This window comes from Agelaius tricolor, unplaced genomic scaffold, assembly GCF_023055355.1.
Source record: "Agelaius tricolor isolate 1412-34295 unplaced genomic scaffold, bAgeTri1.0.p SCAF_11, whole genome shotgun sequence".
In the NCBI taxonomy this organism is placed as follows: domain Eukaryota; kingdom Metazoa; phylum Chordata; class Aves; order Passeriformes; family Icteridae; genus Agelaius; species Agelaius tricolor.
In genome coordinates, this window is record NW_027269271.1 from 2655107 (window position 1) to 2675030 (window position 19924).

The following is a 19924-nucleotide window of genomic DNA, read 5'->3' on the forward strand; positions in this document are numbered from 1 at the left end:
CCGCCCGGGGCGTGCCGCTCGCCAGGCAGCCGGGCCCGATCCCCAGCACCCAATTAAGAGACGTTCTTAACATAAATTAACATGCCCATGCCGTTTATTACTCAGAAACAAAGGTCGCGTTATCTTCCGAGAGAAGTTTCTTGGTTGGATGAACGAACAACTGCTGGTGGAACCCTCGGAATGGATGATGGCGTCAATACTGCATAGCCGGGGTTCAGACGGGTGATGCCTGGTGCAGAATCCCTGTTGTCAACTCCCCAATGCAGGCTTGTGGCACTGGCCAGGCTTCCCGTGAGGGCTGTGCTTCAGGAGAACTTCCCTGCCTGAGGTGGGGGGCCAAGGAAGCCTCCTGCCTGCTTGGTGGCAGCCCGGGAGGGAGCAAGGCCGAGCATCTTCTGGATGTTCTGCAGGAGCAATGAGAGAGCACGGCAGGTCAGAGGGTGGCAAGTGTGAAAAACGCCAGCCACTAGGTTTTAAAATTTTAAAAGTTTAATGGTAATGAAATGGTTATAAAAATAGTAATATAATTAGAGTAATAATAATTTGGATAATTTGGATGAGAACAATGAGGCAATAGAAACAAAGCGTTACGGATGTCCAGGTACCTTTTTCTGGGCAAAATAAGCCCAAAAAAGGACCCACGTTAACAGAGGATTAACCCCTAAAAAAAATAGCCTGTTACATGTTCATACACCTGGTACATGATGTATAAATTTCATTCAAACAAAGGATTCTGACTGGTCAGTGTCAAATTCTTCCTCTGAATCCTAATGGTGTCAGCATGGCTGAGCCAGGCAGGAAGAAGTTCATTTCTTCTGATAATGGAGCAATAAATTCTCTTTCTCTGAAAGATTCAGGGGTCCTGTGGCTGCTGTCTCAGTGCAAGTCCTTTCTTTAGAAAAAAGGTATCCTACATAGCATAGTTTCTATTTTAACCTTATGTTATAACCTAAAACTATATTTAACACACTCCTTAAGAGAATTAATACAGCATCACTTTCCAACATAACACATATAATATTCATTTGAATATTCATGAAAAGCCAATGATAAATACACATTTTTCACAGCAAGGGAAACAAAGAGCAAGAAATCCTGACTCTGCTCACAGAACATTTGGGGTTGGAAGGAAGCTCTGGACATCATCCAGTCCAATACCCCCAGCCAAGGCAGGGTCACCTGGAGCAGGTGACAGGAACACATCCAGGTGGGTTTGGAATGTCTCTGGAGAGGGAGACTCCACACCCTCCCTAGGCAGCTGTTCCAGTGCTCTGCCACCCTCATTGAAAGAATTTCTTCCTCACACTGAGGTGGAACTTGTTTAGTTCATGGCCACTGCTCCTCATCCTGTTGCTGGGCACCACTGAAGAGTTTTGGCACCATCCTCTTGAAACCCACCTTTGAGATATTCACATGATAAGATTCCCTCTCAGTCTTCTCTTTGGACTAAATAGGCCCAGCTCCTGTAGTCTCTCCTCTTTAGAGATGTTCCAGACCCCAAATCATCTCTGTGGCCTCTGCTGGACTCTCTCCAGCAGCACAAGTAAAACCTCCCCACTTGTTTCAACAGATTCAGGTTCTCAGCCACATTGTCTAAATCCATCATATATTGAACCTCTCTTCCTTTGTGCTCAAGCAGCTCAGCATGGAGCCAGACAAGATTGGCTGGGCCATTCTTCCCCACAAAAGCCCAACAAAAGCCCCTGAACACCAAATCCATATTTTGGACAACGATTCTTTCCCATTTTCAGCTACACACCCCACAGTCAGCTGTCTTTACACACCCTATTTCCATAAAATACCATTGCAATTTAACTGCAGTGCAGGTTCCCAGCAGTGCTCATGGGCAGACTGCAGCCCTGGGTTTTCCCAAATTCCAGAAAGCACTGCTGGTGCTGGCCATGGGAGCTGGAGCCTCCTAATGCAGCTGGAATTTGGGACAGCAGCATGGCAACCAGAGCATGTGCCAAGTGCAAGTCAGGAGCTTAGGCCCAGAATTAACATGAATGCCTGTTAATTGCTGTGCACACAGAACAATGGGGCACTGGAGACAGTGCAGGATAACAGGACATATGGAGCAAACCCCAAAACCTGACTATTGGGATGACCTCATCTGCATCTGAGCAGGGTGTTCCAGTGGAAAACAACAAACAGGGGAAGAGCTAATTAGCAGAGCCAGGCATAAGCAAAAAAAAAAAAAAAAAAAATCACAGCAAAATATTTAAATGTGAATGTTTTTCTTGATTTTTGTGAAATTTCTTTTAAATTTCACAACAGTGCAACTACAAAGAGCCCTCAGTTCTTTCAGTTTCATCCTTCACTGTAAGGGAGTCAAGCTCAAGATGCTGCTCCTGCAGTGAGACACAGGGGAAAGAAGAAAACAACTGTGTCCTCCTTGTGTCACCACCTGAGGGCTGGCTATCAAGACAACAAAAAGAGGAAGGATTCTCTTCAAACCTGAGTGTCCTCTCCAAAATAACTGTCAGGAAAGGTCAGAGAGCAAGGCACAGAGCTCTTGAGCTTATTTATCATGGAAGGAGAATAAACTAAAGAAGAAAAAGGGGGAAAAAAGGGGGGGGAGAAACGGGGAGAAAAAGGGAGGGGGGAAAAGGGAGGAGGGAAGGGGAGGAAGAAGGGGGGAAGGAACAAAATGGGGGAAAGGGGGAAAAAAGGGGAAAAATGGGGGGAAATGGGGGGGGGAAATGGGGGGAAAAGGGGGGGCAAAAAGGGGGGGCAAAAAGGGGGGGGAAAAAGGGGGGGGAAAAAGGGGGGGGAAAAAAGGGGGGGGAAAAAAGGGGGGGAAAAAAGGGGGGGGAAAAAAGGGGGGGAAAAAAGGGGGGGGAAAAAAGGGGGGGGAAAAATGGGGGGGGAAAAATGGGGGGGGAAAAATGGGGGGGGAAAAATGGGGGGGGAAAAATGGGGGGGGAAAAATGGGGGGGGAAAAATGGGGGGGGGGGAATGGAAAAAGCAGATAGTTTTGCAATTCTGCAGTAGCTAAAATAAGATAAAATCGAGGTTCATTTCAGCTGGAGATTATGAAAAGGAAGGCTTCAACCCACACACAAGGAACAGAAGAAGAGGAATTACATCACGTTTAGCCCATGGCATACATAAACCAGCCACTGGTTGATGTTCAGCAACTGAATGTGTATGAGAGCATTAACTCCTTGCTCTGGTTCCCCGCAGTGCTTCCTGGATCAAGGCACGGACAGAAAGGAGCAGCCAAGGGGCAGAGCAAGCACACCAGAGGGTGCTGCAGAGCCAGCAGGAGCCGCGTCCTGTCAGCCTCCAGCGGCTCACCCGCGGAGCAGAGATCCAGCAGGGATCCATGGCACCAAGGAAGCGTGCACTGCCTCCGCCCCGCTCCTTCTGGCAGGGAGAAAGAGGTGCTAAAGTTCTCTGTCTGAATTCCAGATTACAGACACTGTCCAGCATTACCCTTCCATGCAGTCTCCCCCTGCTCTGCAAGGCAGAAGGCATCACACACCAGCTCCAAAGCACGTTTTGCTGGACAGCAATGCTGAAATCTACACCTGGAGACACCAAAGATGGGGCAGGGTCCAGCAGAAACCTTGTCCTGTCTGCTGTGGGCCACACTGGACAAGGAAATCTGCAGAGCCTGCTTCCAACACTAGCACCCTCAGGAGCAGGGAGGGAAGAGTCAATATTTAGGGATCCAAATCCCTCATCTGAGCTCTTCTGATCTTCCCTCAAATGACTGCAGGAAGCACAGGAGCTGCTCCTGCTGTGGTCTTCAAACCCAGAAGGGACCTCGGACAAGGCAGCAAGCAGCTCCCTGCCCTAGGACCAGGCTCTGTGGGAAAGCACAGTCCTGGCAGCAGGGATAACTGCTGGCTCCCCTTCCCACATTTGGTGATTTTTGGTGATTTTTTTTTTGCTTCTCACTAAACTGAATTCCCAAAGCAGCACCCTTTGGACAGGTACTTTGCAGATGCTGCTACTCCTGGGGAGCTGCTCCTGCTATGGTCTTCAAACCCAGAAGGGACCTCAGACAAGGCAGCAAGCAGCTCCCTGCCCTAGGACCAGGCTCTGTGGGAAAGCACAGTCCTGGCAGCAGGGATAACTGCTGGCTCCCCTTCCCACTGGGAATACATTTTGGTGAGAAGCAGCCTAATCTACAGTTCAGATGTGTGTGAAAAGGAAGTGAGGAGCAGCAAACAGCCCAGGAACAGCAGCACATCCCTGTTCCCAACCAGCACAGGTGAAGGCTGGGAGCTCAGAACCAGGAGCAGCCACAGAGGATGTAACCCTGACACTGCAGCTCCCACCCAGCCCAAGAGCAGACTTTCCCAGCTGAAAACCCAACAGCTCAAGGACCCTTGGAAGGCCTCTCCCAGCAGCCCTCCTCTCTCCAAACAGGAAGGCAGGAGGAACTGGGGGACAGGATTTACGTGCCAGGGAGAGCTGGGAACAGCGCAAAGGAAGTTACTCACGGCGAGGTGACTATTTTGGGAGATGCTGGCCAGGTCACAGGCAGCAAAGCTTCCCAGTCAGTGTTTGAAGAGTTTCTCACCCCCACATGAAGAGAGTCCCTGATGCTGCTCCTGCCTGTCCCACTAATGTCACTTTAATCACCGCCCAGGCAGCCTCCCCTGCATTTCCCACCAGGTTGCTGTTTTTTCACACACACCCGAGTTCCTGCTCTACCTCTGAGCTCCACAGGAACATCTCTCTTCCCTGTCTTTGATGGTTTCACAGGCAGCTCCAGGATTTAAAGAATGACTGAGGGACTGTGGCCTCCTTTCTTTGTTCACAACCTTTTCCCTGATTTTGGTACACCTGCACTCCTCCTTGTGTGTCAGCTGCATCAAGCCAGACACCAACTCCCACACCACCACTTGTCTTCCCCTGGGCCAGCACCTGTTTCAAAGCCAACCTGGCAAGATTTCCCCTTCTGCACACAGTGAAATACAAAGGCTCACAAAGCCTTCACCTCCAAGGTCACTGAAAGCACGAAGTGCAAGTCTCTGGCACCATTTTAAGCCCTTAATTACTTTCTTGCCCTCTCCCCCAGCCTGTCACAGCTCTGCTCTTCCCAATGCTGTTATCACCTAGGTTCTTTCAAATGGCAATAAAGCCAAGAGCAGGATGCCAGCAGCAATCACAGCTTCAGTTCTGACCTCTTGTGCAAACTGAGGTGTCCCTGCCCTTCCCTGGAGCAGCAAGGAGGAAGGAGCTGAGCTGCCTGACAGCTGGAGAAGTGCAGGAATTGTTAACCATGATCACGTAGATAATGCAGCACTACGCAGATTGCAGTCTCACACCCTTCTCCAGAGCAATAAACTCACTCTCCTCCTCCTCCACAGGGATATCATAAGGAACTCTCAAGCACAAGGGCAATTTTTTTCCCAGAAGTTTCATGGAAAGCTCAACCCACTGCAAAGAGCTTGGCATTTCTGCCCCTTAGTTCATGGTGCCCACAAATTTCATCATATAAGACATCAGGAAATACCCAGCATTAGAATTAACCACAGGAATTATATTTTTGGACAAAACAAATGAGGGATTTTTTAGAAAGAGAATTCCCCAATCAACCCAAATCATAATCTGCAACACTGAAAAGAAAGGACTTTCCATGTAACTGAGAACACAGAGCAGCACCAGCCAAGATTGCCTGAAGGAACAGCATCAGACCAGAATTCCAGAATTCTGGAAGGTTAACTTAAGAGCTCAGTATGTCTCAGTGCTTTCAAAGCAGAAAACCCTTTTCTAGCCACTGGGAAGTGAAAGTTTGTCCTGCAGCAAAGGCAGTGAGGAAGCCCCTGCCTGCCCTTTGGTGAAGCTGGGTCTGCTTGGGGAGAGGGGTGCCCAGATGAACCCCCAGATGTTCCTTTCAGCATAAATGGTTCTACAAGTCATTATCTGCTTTTGCACAGGGATCTGGGATCCATTTCAGCACAAACCCAGTACAAAGGGCTATGGGGAATTCCATCCAGAATGCACTTTGTGACTAAAGGAACTCTCTCAAGGAGCTGCTCCATCAAGCTCAGCCCAACTCCTGGCATTACACACCACCTCCCTTTGCTGATCTGATTTAAGTCTAAGTCCCTTAGTCTGAGTTTCCTTGGCACCCCTGAGGAAAAGCAGCAAGGGGGTTAAGGAGAAAAGCAGCAAGAATTCAGGAAGTGGATCAAAGAAAAGGGAAATATGAATACAGAAGGGAAGGTAATTTGCAGCTACTTGCACCAGCATTCATCCAGAGTATATTAACCTATCCCAAACACCCTGTGGGGAAAGTGGAAAACAAAACAGACTTCCTGTTGCACTGAGAAAGCCCTCCTGTCCTCCCCAGCCATTCTGCCACTTGAGCTGCCAGTGAACCTTCATGAACAGGTCCCTTATCCTCATCCTCTTCCAAAAGGTGGGACTATGGAGCTTTGCTGGAGAGCTCTGTGGAGCCTGCTCTTGGCTACCATACCAGACCCCCTCTCTGTGCCACATCCCTAATGCTGGGAGAGACCTGACACCAAAGGTACAGTTCTTAAAATTCTGAAAAAAAACAGGCAGCCAGCAAAAATAGGAAGGACAAACCCAAAAGAGCAGCTTTAACTCTTTCCTCACTTTTCTAGCAACTTTATGGACTGCTGAAACTTTTACAGAGCTGCAAGCCACCTAGAAAGTTTCCCCTAAAGATGCTGCTGTTTGTAAAGATGCACATATTGCTGTAAAAGTTGTAATTACTAAGGAGCAGGATTTAGATCAGCTTCTGATGGAGACAATCTCTTGGTATGGATAACTTGTTTGGATAACAAAGTTTTCACACAGGCCAGGAATCCATTTCTGCCAACTGTGTCCCACAGCCCTGGTGCAAGCCTCCAGCCAATCTTCCAGACCCATCCAGGACAGCGATTTTAATGATCCCAACCTAGAACTGCTTTGAATATGAGGCACAGGAATGAAGACAAACACAGAAACCACATACAGATCCAAGATTACACGTGCACCACTCCTCTTCCTGGATGGAGATATATGCCTTCCCTGCTCCAGGGAAAGTGTACTCACCTGTCTGATTGACATGGTGCAGAGAATGTAGAGGAAGATGAAGGAGCAGTCAGTGTAATCCTCACCCAGGAGGTTGCGGTGGGAGAGACCTTGGATGTACGAGAGGGGGATAAATGGAAGCTTTGCCACCACTCGGCCATCAAATCTGCAAAAGAGAGCACTGCATCACCCCTGGAGACAGCAAGGAGCTTTGGGATATGGCAAGAACAAGTGAGCATCTACAACAGGCCAGCACAGCAGGTAAGACCACAGGGAAGGCTGAAAGGCCTTGCTGCCTTCTCCAGCCCCTCTCCACACACTGCACCAAGGAGTGTCACAGACATCTTCTATGAAAAACCCTTTCTTTAAGATTTTTCCTCTTGAGAAGCTGAGAAGCCTCAAGAACAAAATGTAAACATTGATTATCTGCTGCTGTGGAATGCAACAAGTAGATTTTTGATTGGCCCGTGTTGGATGTTTCTAATTAATGGCCAATCAATTAGAATTAACCACAGGAATTGCCCAGCTGGCTCGGACAGAGAGTCTGAGACAGAGCCTTTGTTATCATTCTTGCCTAGTCTATTCTTAGCCAGCCTTCTGAAGAAATAATTTCTTCTATTCTTTTAGTGTAGTTTTAATGTAATATATATCATAAAATTATAAATCAAACCTTCTGAAACATGGAGTCAAATCCTTGTCTCTTCCCTCAACCTGAGACCCCTGTGAACACGGTCACACAAGGAGGATAAAGACATCTCTCTCTCCAAGCCCTCCACAGGGTAGGATTCCCTCAGGAACACTTTTACCATAATCAAAGTGTTTCCTAGTGATTTAAGTGATCAACTGGACAAGCTGCTGGTTCATGAAATCTCAGTGTTTTGCAGTTTTCTGGTGCATTTTATTTCCAAGTCAGATTTAGCAGATCATTTCTCAGAGCACAGTCAGCACTTCAATAAAAGATGAATGACTGTCACCCTGCTGTACTGCAGTTACTGCAACAAGACAGACCCTCTGCTTCAAGCAAAACAGCATTTTTTAAACCACAGCATAAATCAAAGACACCTTTTCCTTCCCTGGAGCAGCTGTGCTCCTCAGGATGCACAGGAGAGCCATCAAGGAACACTTGATAGCCCCAGTTTGTCTGTGGAGATGAAGGCAGTGCAGGGGCAGGATGATACTGCATATTCCCAGCACATATCCTGCTCCTGGAATCCCTCCAGGCCCACATTCCAGGGCATCAGGCAGAGTGTGAATTTTGGCCAGTTAGCAAAGATTTCTCCCAAGCCAGACCAGTCAACCCAATCTTTTGATGTAGATGTGTATGATGCCTCATCAGCATGTGCATATTTGGATGTTATTTTCTCTGCATGTGCTGATTTTTGAACAGGTGTTTCTTGTTTCAAGAGATCCTAAATGAGCTTTCTTTCCTGTGGAGATGCATTCACACAGCCATGGCTCAAACACACGCCAACTTTGTTTACATCTCACAGGCACTTTGGCAAAAGAGCTCAGAACGGATGTTTATCTCCCTGCAACATCCCCCAGTGGCTTCAAATTCTGCGTTATTCCTGCTGGGAGAATGACAAGTACTTCAGCAGTAGCACCCTCAGGTACCTGCTTTGAATTCCAGCAGGTTTTCACAGTTATTAAGAGGTACCAGAATGCACAACTCTTAGAGTAAGGCAGGGGAGTGATTGCATTAAAAAGTTCCTGGCAAGAGAAAATTGAGACACACAGAAGGTAATTTGTGCCCCTGTTGAAATCCCTGGTGGCTTGGAGGCCACTGCTGCTGCAGAATCTCACTGCCATAATGAACCTTTTAAACCACAAGAGTCCCTCAGCTGTTTATCCTGAGCACAGCATTCTGCTCTTTGGGTTTAAACCAGCCTTGCTGGCACTTCCAACCTGCTGCCCCAGCACTGCTGGCACTCCAGGAATGACAGGGGAAACCATCCCAGTGATTTCCAGTTTGGCCAAGGGGGCAAATGAGGTGCTCAGGCAGAGGAGCAGCATCTGCACAGTACCTGTCCAAAGGGTGCTGCTTCCACACAATTCCTACTCCTTCTTTCCCCAACAGCCATGAACTCATTCAAGAACAGGAAAAGCAGCAAACGTGGCCACAGCCATGGCAGGTGTCAGCCACCCTTTTCCTCCCTTTCCTGCCACACCCACAAGTGCCTCCATGGATGCTCCTGCTGCTCAGATTGCCTCTAAGGAAAGAGGCAGTTAAATAAAAGATAGGCCCCAAGGCTGACATCATCTGCTCAGCAGCATGGTCTCTGTGGGCAGGAATCCTCAAAAGAGGAACAAGACAAGTAAACTTAGTAGAAGTTTATTGGTTTCTTCTACCTTTTTTTTTTTTTTTAATATCTATGGAAGGAGGAACAATATGGAATTTAACCCAAATCAACCCCTTCCTAAAGTTTTTAACAAACTTACAATTCTGTAGCACTTGTTAGTCACAGAATGCTCAGAGGAACTGCCTCTTCCCCCTCTAGGAAAGAGGGCACAGTGGGGTAAAGCATTTTTAGTTTGTTTTTCAGTCTACTTTAGGGGCAGGTGTTGGTGTTTGTATTGTACCCAAAGAGCAAGGCAAGCACATGGAGGTCTCAAGTGCAACCCTACAAATGCTCCCTCAGAGCCCTCATTGCTCATGATGCACCTCCAGCCCTGCAGTGAAATAAAACATCACTGACTCAAGACTGAACCCAAATTTTAAAATCCCCCAGTGCTGGGCTGCTTTGCTCTGCTCAGAATGCTGAAGTCTGACTAAGCTGAATAAATAAAGGATCCACACAGTGGCACTTCTGTTACTATGTTACCCCATGTTTGCAATTTATCCACCCACAGATCTCCAGTAAAATAACAATTGACTGTATCCTGGGGACTGCCAGCACAGAAGCCAAAGGCTTTGGTGCCCAAGAATGTAAATTCCTGTTTGCAGGGCAAGGATATTTCCCAGATATCAAGCAGCCTCCTAAAGGTTATCCTAACAATATTCATGTCATCTTCAGAATTAACAGCCAACAGTTCATATTTCAATTGAATCAAGTTTTAAAAGCCAAGCACAGCCTTTCAGATTTGCATATTTGAAACAAAGCTGTCTATAACTGTGCAAACCAGTTTGGGGTTTCTTGTCTGTTTGTTTTTTTAACTACACCCTTCCCAGGACACTTTTAAAACAAATTAAGCTTGGAGCCTATGCCTGGACCTGTTTATATCTGGACTCTGATTTCCTCAAGTAGGGCAACAACAAACTCTGCAATTACAGCTCATTTCTAAGGGCAAGGGAGCTGACCCAGTTTTGTTTGCAAGAACACTCTTTGGTCACACCATCACAGCAAAGCCAAAGCAGCTGAAGACTGAAGATGTTTGCCTGACATGCACCAAACTTGCCCTAATCAGGATATTCCCATGCAGAAAAGATATTAAAGCTGTGTCTAGACTGAATGCAATTTGTTCAGTTTGGCTGTGCTCAGTACTCAATGTTCCCTTTAGAGCAGAAAGTGTATGTGATGACCAAACTACCACTTCTTCAGAGGAAATATGAATCCATTTATTTATTTATTTGTGGTTCTTGCCTGGACAATGTCACTGTCAACACTTCAAGTGATGAAGGGAAGGTGGAAAATATGTTCACCATAAAAATTTCAGGAAACAATGCAGGAAGCTGATACTTACATGGAGTTGAACATTCCCATCAAGGCAGTGAAGCAGAAGCCAATGGCAAACATGGATTTCATCCGAACCTGCAAGCAGAAAGTCAGAGAGATTTAAAACAGGCCCACACTGAGGTATTACAGTCTCACACTCTTATAAACAGGCTTTGTACAGATCACTGAAATCAACAGGGAAAAAGGATGGCCCAGGACACAGAGGGGTTGTGGAAATGACTGGAGAAGCCCCCAGGAGACTGATGGGAAGTGCTGCTGCAGGGAGACAAAACCAGAAAGTGCTCAAGAATTGTCCAGTCACCTTGCACAGGCTGGTTTTATTTTTTCCTTAATCCTATAAAACCCACCAGGGGGATTCCCAGGGCATCCCAGCAAGGGATCATTGCAATGACCAAAGTTAGAGGGAGCCACAAAAATTAATTCTACATTGAAAAACGTCATGGAAACCTATAAAGATGAAAATAGCTAAGGTTTGGCATGAGATGAGGCAGTAACTCTGTGGCTCAAACTAAAATCTCAAGTTATTAGAGAAAATCCAGAAGGACCTTTCCAGAGGAAAGGCAGCTTTGTTTGCCAATTGAACAAAGTCTTTCTGTTGGGAAACTGACTGAAGTCTCCAGCAGCTGGGAACTGGCTTTAAATGTTCATACCATTGACAAGTCCCTGTTGTTATTCTTCAGTTTCTCTTCTTGTCTCTCTGGAAAGACAAAACCAACAGTTATAATCAGTTATGTCAACCTAGAAACCAGAGTGTTTTCATTTCCAGGAAAACTTAACCTCTTTGGCTCTCCAAACAAATAACACTTCCAAAATCAACTCCAGCTCTCTTTGCCAGACAGTAGAAAGTGAAAAACTCCACAGAGCCAACTGCTTCTCCAGCACAGCAACATGCAGCAAGTCAGGCACAAAGAGAGGAGGCGGCTGGAATCACACATTCAGCACTTCTGAAAGAAATGCACCCAATGTGAGATTTGCTAACTCAACCAACTCACACAGGAGCATGAGCACTGCTGCCAGGAAACAAAAACAGTGCCCCTCTACCACAGGTCCCAAAGGGAGCAGTGATCCATTTGCTGCACACCATCATAAATATATTGAATAAGTGAGGATTTCCTTCTGGAGGTTTCCAAAGGGAAAACCACGCACAGAGCTGGGAGCTGCACCTCAGCAATGTCAAAACCCTGCTGGTCTTAATAATGAATTTTGCACTCTTCTCACACCTAGGAGATTCTCCAAAGAGGAAACAGATTTCCTACATGAAATTCAGTAATGAGTGTATTACTGTGCTTTGCAGGAAATATTATGGAAATTTAGTCTGTCCTTAAATCACCACAGACTTCAAAGACACTCAGATTTTCAAGAGGGCATTTTCCATGACTCTCACTGGAGGGCTGCTCTGGCCTTCAGCATCATCCACTATCTGTCACCTTTCCTGTCCCACATCCCCATCATGCTTTGGATGGATCCAGAGGGGCTGGGAAGCAACAGCCAGCTGAAGTAAGGATGTGGATAATGAGGGAATACCCAAAGAACAGCATCAGTGAAGAGGGGAGGATGCAGAAGGACTGCCAAGGCCTATCCAGCATGGGAACTTTGAGGGATCCCCACTGAAATTTCAGCACCAGAAACTTTCAGTATCAGAAACTTTCAGTACCACAGCTCAGAAATTCCAAAATTTCTCTCCCAAGCCCCTGCTAAGCACAGGGGTTCACAGATACTGTTATGAAAAGCAACAGCAGCACCCCTACCAATTCCTCAGAAGGCTCTTTGCTATTTCCACTTGCTCCTAACCACAAGCCATCCCCTCTGGCAGGAACCTTTCAGACACCTGTTTCCTGAGCAAGGTAGAAAGTTGTGTCCTGGGACATTTCAGCAAGCACAGGCCAGCTCTTCAGGAATCACATTTGGCACAAATACTTGTTTTTTCCCCTCTGCTGCATAATTAACCATCTATTTAGGTGGGCTAAAGGTTACAGGGAGGAAAGAACACAGCTCTGATTGCTCAGTATACCTGACCTGGCTCTCACCTATTTCTACAGATTCAAAATGAGTATGTTCTGGCTGATCTACCAACTTATTGCTCTATTCCTCCCCAAATCACACATCAACAGCCTGTTGAGCACTTTGCTGGGTAGTTTACAGCTGGGAAAAGGCACAGAGAAAGAAGATTGGGTTTCCAAGCAGCTCCCTGCAGTCCAAAATCATCTTACTCTGCTCATTGGAACACAAACCATGAGGATACAGGGATAGAGATTTGCCAGGACTGGGGGTTTTTATTTTGTTTTAGTTTTCTGTCCATCCAGCACTCGTGTGCACTCCTGGGAATGTCACTGTCCTTTCTTCCAGAAGCACATGGACACAGAAAGCAGCAGCAAGGTTTAAAGTAACACATCATCCCTTTAAACTGAAATGACAGAAGGCTACACCAGTGCTAAAGGTGTCCTGTTCCAGCAGTGCCCAAGGTGATTTAGACAAAATGTGACAATCCATTCATTTTAGAGTTTAAAATAAAGGCTTTTAAGTAGGAAACACCAAATTAAGCCTTCCCAAGCTACTTTCCCCCTACCTCCTTGTGCACAGGCATGATTCATCCCTTATGAAACCAAGTAGTATCATCCACACACCTCCTGTCTTATTCTGTGTGCAGAACAGATGGCAACTGAGGCAGGTCTGTACCACAGCTGCTACTTATCCATAAAGCCTCAGCTCAATATTTACTTTTTGTTAACTAAAATGGTAGAACTTGGAAGAACTCCAGGACAAGTAGATTTGCTGTGACAACAATGCCCCATCTTGCAGAATGATTTGACATCCAGTAAGTTACTGAGATCAGAGATTTCAACTTAACAGCCCTGAGTCAGTTTCTGGAAGTCCAGTGTGACATTCAGGGTCTGATTTTTCAGGAACACCAAGAATTCATCTTTGCCTGAACATAAATGAAATACTGAAGTTATGCAGCACTTGTTAAAAAAATGAGAAAAAAAAAATCATTGTCAGAATCTTAGGCTTGGCCAGCAAGCATCACAGCAAACAAAATCAGTGGTCGTTTCCTAAGTTCTGATCTTTGTCCCTTTGTGCTTTGTTTTCCATCTGCAAAACAAGATTATTTCAGTGTATAAAAACTGGTGGAGCATCTGAAGCCCTCAGATTCTACTGTTTATTGGTTTAGTCCAAGCACAAGTCAAATATTGTCTGCTAGGAACACAGCTCGGATGGTGCCCTGCAAAAAAGTCATTGTCACCCTTTCTTTATTTAATGTTATCTGCACTTGGTGCATATGGTCACTTTCAAAGCTGCCTTTTCCACCAAGCAGTGCTCATCCCACGCAGGGATTAGTCAAGATTAAGAACTGAAATGCACAAGAGGAAGCATTTTGGCTCCTGTCCCTTCAGGAATCTAACGACAACAGGTTTTCTACCTAGGAAGAGCTGTTTGAAGATGTGTTTATAATTTCCAAGCTTTGTACAGATCAAATGACTAATCCAGCTACCTGGTGTTACAGAGGAATGAGGAAACCAACTCCCAGGAGCTCTCAAAAATGTTCCTGCCACGATCTCTGTAATAACTTAACTGAGCTTTGCTGCACGTTGCGATGGCAGATCCTCCTAAAAACTTTAAACATCTCTTTACCTTGTTCTTGCTCAGTTCAGTACTTAAAGAGTTACCCTAACCCAGAAAGAATTCAGCTTACTGACAATGAAAAAGAGTGGAAAAATAAATCACTGCCCAAAACTGAGCAAAACTGATTTATCAAGATTGAAATTAATCTAAGCATGGTTATAGTTAACATGAACATCTTCAGCTCTAAAGTGTTCAAATGAAGGGGGAAAAAAAATCACAATTTGAGTTCTACAGCTACAGCAAGGTGCCATGCACTGCAGCAAAGAGCTTTAACAGCTGAAGTTAGTAACAGCCATAGATATCAGGGCTAAAATGGGAGAAAAAGTCAGGGAGCTCAGCAAGAGCTGCTGCTCCTCCCAGTGATCTGACCAAAACCATCAGGAGGCTGGCTGTCTCCTGCTTACAAGAGTAAGGCAAATGAAGAAATAGTCTTGAAAGGAAGGAAAGGATAATCACTTCCATCAGTTTCTCAACTCTCCACCATTCCTGAGGTGCCAGTCTTACCTATCTTCTTTTTCTGCTGTCGGCCTGCTGATTCAGTTATGGTTTCCTTCTTCTTTTCCACTGCAAAATGAAAAGATACTCCATCATTTCTGCACAGTGATACCACCACACCTTTTCCACACACCAAACAGAACATTTTAGTCCTCTGCAGAACAGGGGCACAAAAAGCAGCTAAGTAGGACTGAGAACATGTTCAGAATCAAGAAGTTATCAACTACCTACACCAATCACTTTATTTAAAAAAAAAAAAAATTCAAAACCCTGGACAAGATACAAATATATTTAAAGGGTTAATTTTGAACTCTGTCAGGAGCCCATGGCACTGTGGACTGAGCAGTCTGGGGACAAATTTGGCTCAAGCCACCCTTGCTGATTTGTCATTAGTATCAGACAGTACTTTTGATTCAGCAAGTGGGATGAAAAGAGCTTTGTGGCAAGCTCTGCTCCTGATTATCTGCAGTGGGAAGCAGAATACAGGAAAGTCTGTGTTCTCCTACATCCCTTCTTCACAGGCAGGCATTCTCAGGGGAAATGCTGTCCAAGCAGGCAGCCACAGCCTCTCCATTCTTCAATTCATTAGCACTGAAGCATTTCCAATATTTTAAAGCAGAAGCCTAAGGTCAAAGGTACTAAAACCCCACATGAGACATGCACTGAGCACCTGCCACCAACCACCACTGCAGCAAGGCAGGCCAGCAGAGCCAGCACAGGGACATGGGAACACAGCAAATGTGCTGCAGAGGAGGTTCTGGCACTGCAAAAAGGGCTTTTCCAGGAAGCAAGAGACATTTGCATTCAAGATAGAGTACTCCAGAAAGCAAGGATGATGAAGCATGACCATGGTCTAACATCCTTTTTTACTTTAAACTCTCTGTATTTATGCAAAGTGCAGGTACCATATCTGTCACAGACATCTTTTATAAAAAATCCTTTCCTTAGGATTTTATCCTCCTGAGAAGCTGAGAGGCCTCAGGAACAAAATGTAACCAATGGTTATCTGCTGCTGTGGAACGCAACAGGTGCATCTGGGATTGGTCTCATGTGGTTGTTTCTAATTAATGGCCAATCACAGCCCAGCTGGCTCAGACAGAGTCCAAGCCACAAGCCTTTGTTATCATTCTTTGCTATTCTATTCTTAGCTAGCTTTCTGATGAAATCCTTTCTGCTATTCTTTTAGTATAGTTTTAATATAATAGATATGATAAAATAATAAATCAGCATTCTGAAACATGGAGTCAGATCCTCATCTGTTCCCTCATCCTCAGACCCCTGTGAACACGGTCACAACATATCCCAAACAAAGAGCCTGGGTCACTGTGAGCTCACAGACCCCAGAGTGCTGGGGCTGCCCTCCCTGGTGGAGCACCAGCTCAGCACAGCCCTGCTTGCACAGCCCAGAGGAAATGAAGGCAGCCAACCTTCCAAGCCACACCAGGAGCTGTAGAGCTGCCTTAGAAACGCCTGTGAGTCAGTCACAACTGCTCAGAAAATCTCATCAGCCCAGACAAATCACCTCAACATCATCCCTCCATGGCAACAGAGTGAGAAACAATTGCTTTTCCCAAGGAACAAGAGGATCTCTGGTGGGCAGGGAGGGACACAGGGAGCTTGTGGCCCCAGGGAATACTGGAGAGGTGTCACAATGCACCCAGGGCTCACAGAATGCTGTCTCCAAAACCTTCCCTGTGCCAAATCCAGCTGGAAACCCCATCAGCCCACAGCCCCAGCTCTAAACTCTAGGCAGTGCTGTTAAAACTCATGCCAAGCCCCAGGAGCTGCCAACCTCAATTCCCTCAGGGCTGCCCGTGGGAACATCCACACCAACAAATCAGGAATTCCAGGGACAGCTTTCAGCCCTGTCCATTTAGCCCTACATTCACCCAGAACGATCCCTGCAGCAGCCTCAGGCCAGGCTGAGCCTCTCCCGAGGAAGGAGAGGACAGGAAGAGATGAAATTAAGGAGTAACAATGTCTGCTCAAGCACACTGCCCAGCCCCTTTGTTTTTGCAAATCCTAAGGATCTGCTAGGGCTCTCACGGGAGAGCTTAAAGGTCTCCAATGTGTTTTTTCCTGTTTCAGATGTGTTAGATAACAGCTGAAAGGTGTGGCTCAAGTGGTCCACTTGGCAAGCTGTAAGCCCTCAGGTCAGCCAGCTGTCCTCAGCACAAGAGGGGAAGGGAAAAAAGCAAAGCTGAATTTTTACTGACTCCTTATTCAGCTTCACCTCTTTTGTTGTTGTTGTTGGGGGTGGGGAATCAAACAAGGAGCTCAGAAATTAATTGAGACACATGAACCCTTCATCACTCCCTTCACAGATGACAGCCTAGACACCAGGAGAGCTATAAAAGCAAACAGCATTCAACTCCTTCAGCAGTCATTAAACCCCAGAGATTAAGCCCTGCTAACTGCTTTTGGAACTGAGCAGCACAAACACAAGAGGACACTAAATCTGCAGCTGGCTTTCAACTCCTTCTCTAAGTTGCTCTTCTGGGGCTCATTCCATCCCACACACAGGAGCAGTGGGATTCAAGTGAGGCAGGCAGGGATGCAATCCCCATCTGCTCCTGCTGTGGTGACAAAAGCCCCAAAAACTGTGGGAGCTGTGACACAAACACAGCTGCACTTCAACTCCTGGGTTCAGACTGCCCAGGGGAAGGAGGAATAAGCTGGGCTGCAAAGAGCAGTGTGTGATAATGTTGTTCTCCCAGCATTAAAGAGCACTGACACCATCATGAGATACCTGTAAGGTAAAACCAGCTCTGCTTTGGCCCCAGCTCTCCTGTGCTGTTTCTGTCTCCCACTGCTGTAACTTGGGCAGAATTTCTCATCTGAAATTTGGCTTCTGATACAGACAGGTCCATTTAAACACTCCATGCTCCTGTTCACCATTTCTCTCTGACTGCTCATCCTCAGCTCCCCTCTTCCCTCACACTTTGTTTACCCCCTCCCAGACCTCCTCTCTGTGAAATGAACTTATTTCCTGAAGTTTCCTAACATATTTGCTTCCAGTTTACATTAGGATAATTTGAGCTGATTGCTCAGACCTTTCTATGATGGCTTTGTCTTTACTCACCCCTCACCACCAATCACCACTTTTAACCTTGACATAAAATAGTTTTTCCTCATGGTATTCATCATTCAACCCTAATTTTTTTATTTCTACAGCCCTCAGATTCCCCTCTTCACCCCTGAAAGGCAGAAATTGCATTTTTGAACATTTCAGACATTTTGAATGTATTTCAGACATTTATTTCAGACAGGAGGGGCAATTTACACAAGGCAAAAGGTCTTTGGCTGAGCTTCTTCCAGCAGAAAAAAAAAAAAAAAAAACAAAACAGAATTAAGGACAGAAACAAGCCCCTGGTGAGTACTTACATTTCTTGCTCTGCTTTTCCACTTCAGCCTTTAACCTCTTGTATTTGTCTGTGCGATAGACCAGCACCCAGGTTATACCTGAAACAAACACTCAGCCAGGAGCCAGGCAAGGAAAAACCTCCTGCAGCAACGCTGGTGGCAGGGAGCAAACCCTGCAGCAATTACACTTTATGTCTACAAAACCCCTGCTCTGTCAGAACCCAGCCAAGGGAGCACAGGGCACCAGCAAACTGCACCATCCCTTCCCTTCAAATCCCCATTCCAAGTTCCATGTAAAATGGAACTGGAAAATAAACCATGAAACGAGCTATAGGTGTAAAACTGAAACAAGTTTTTAGTTTTAACCCCATTAGAACCCAGCTAAGGGAGCACAGAGCATCAGCAAACCACACCATCCCTTCCCCTCAAACCCCCATTCCAAGTTCCATGTAAAATAGAACTGGAAAGTAAACCATGAAACGAGCTGTAGGTATAAAACTAAAACAGGTTTTTAGTTTTTACTTGTATTGATAAACCTGTTTTGCAGTTGTGGGATGAATTTGGGGACAGGGGTTATAAAGGGATACAGCACAACACCAGAAACGGGACCTGGGACTTGTGACTACCCCACAAGACACCTATGCAGCACTTCCCTAAAAATCTGTCCCTGTTTCAACCAGTGACATATAAAACCCTTTTCCAACACCTGAAGTCACTATCAATGCCAGGCCAGGCAATTCCCTCATATCCTCCCACAACAGCTATGGGGGAACCACTCCTTCGCCTTTCACCTCCCAACAGCCTCCCTCCCTCCCTCCTTCCCTCTTGCAGAGAACAGCCCCAGCTCCCAGCGCTCCGCACCGCAGCTCAGCGCTGACCGGAGCCATTCCCCGCCGCCCTCTCTGTGAGGAGCCTCGGCTGACCCCGAGCCCCGTTCCACAGCCTCCCTCCCCTTGCCCCGCTGCCGGGAGCTGCCGGCCGCGGCCCGCCCGGCTCACCCTCGGCGAGCAGCGCGGTGCAGACGGAGATGAACACGATAAGGAGGGTGTCGGCGAACATGGTGCTCATGGTGCTGCCGCCGCCGCCCCCGACCCGGCAACGCCGCCGCGCACCCGGAAGTGCACCCGCCACCCGGAAGCTGCGGCCCCTCGTTGCTTAGCAACGCCCGGAAGCGACCACCTGCACTTCCGGCTGGCGTCGCCGGCTCCGCGAGAAGCCACGGAAAGGGCGAGGGGCGGGGAATGCGCGGCGGTCGCTGCTCTGATTGGGCGATGTGGTTGTCAATCTGCCGGTAGCGGCAGTGGCCCCGCCCCCCGGCGGCGTGAGGGCCGCTCGTTGTCATGGCGGGGTCTGGGGTCGGCGCTTGGCGCGGCCCGGCCCAGCCCCGCACACTGGGCCGCGATTCAGATTCACTGAATCTGTTCGGTGGGAAAAGGCCATTGTGAAAAACGCCAATCATTTGTTTTTAAAATTTTAAAAGTTTAGTAGTAATAAAATGGTTATAAAAATAGTAATATAAATACATTCATAATAATTTGGACAGTTTGGATTAGAACAATATGAGACAACAGAAACAAAGAGTTACGGAGGTCCAGGTACCTTTTTCTGGGCAAAATAAGCCCGAAAAAGGACCCACGTTAACAGAGGATTAACCGTTAAAAACAACAGCCTGTTGCATATTCATACACCTCATACATGATCCAGAAATTCCATTCAAGCAAAGGATTCTGTCTGGTCAGTGTCAGCTTCTTCCTCTGAATCCTGACGGT

The 19924-nt window shown here is 46.6% G+C and overlaps 1 protein-coding gene across 1 annotated transcript; it reads right to left on the reverse strand.

Moving 5' to 3' along the window:
* Nucleotides 1-76: 76 nt before the first annotated feature.
* Nucleotides 77-19314, reverse strand: TMCO1 (transmembrane and coiled-coil domains 1). The gene is made up of 7 exons (XM_071435807.1): nt 19154-19314; nt 18177-18254; nt 14802-14861; nt 11327-11373; nt 10684-10751; nt 7024-7168; nt 77-404 (listed from the first exon to the last, which is right to left on the reverse strand). Exons 1-7 carry the CDS (start codon nt 19221-19223, stop codon nt 306-308), a joined length of 567 nt encoding a protein of 188 aa, XP_071291908.1. The 5' UTR covers nt 19224-19314; the 3' UTR covers nt 77-305.
* Nucleotides 19315-19924: the final 610 nt, after the last annotated feature.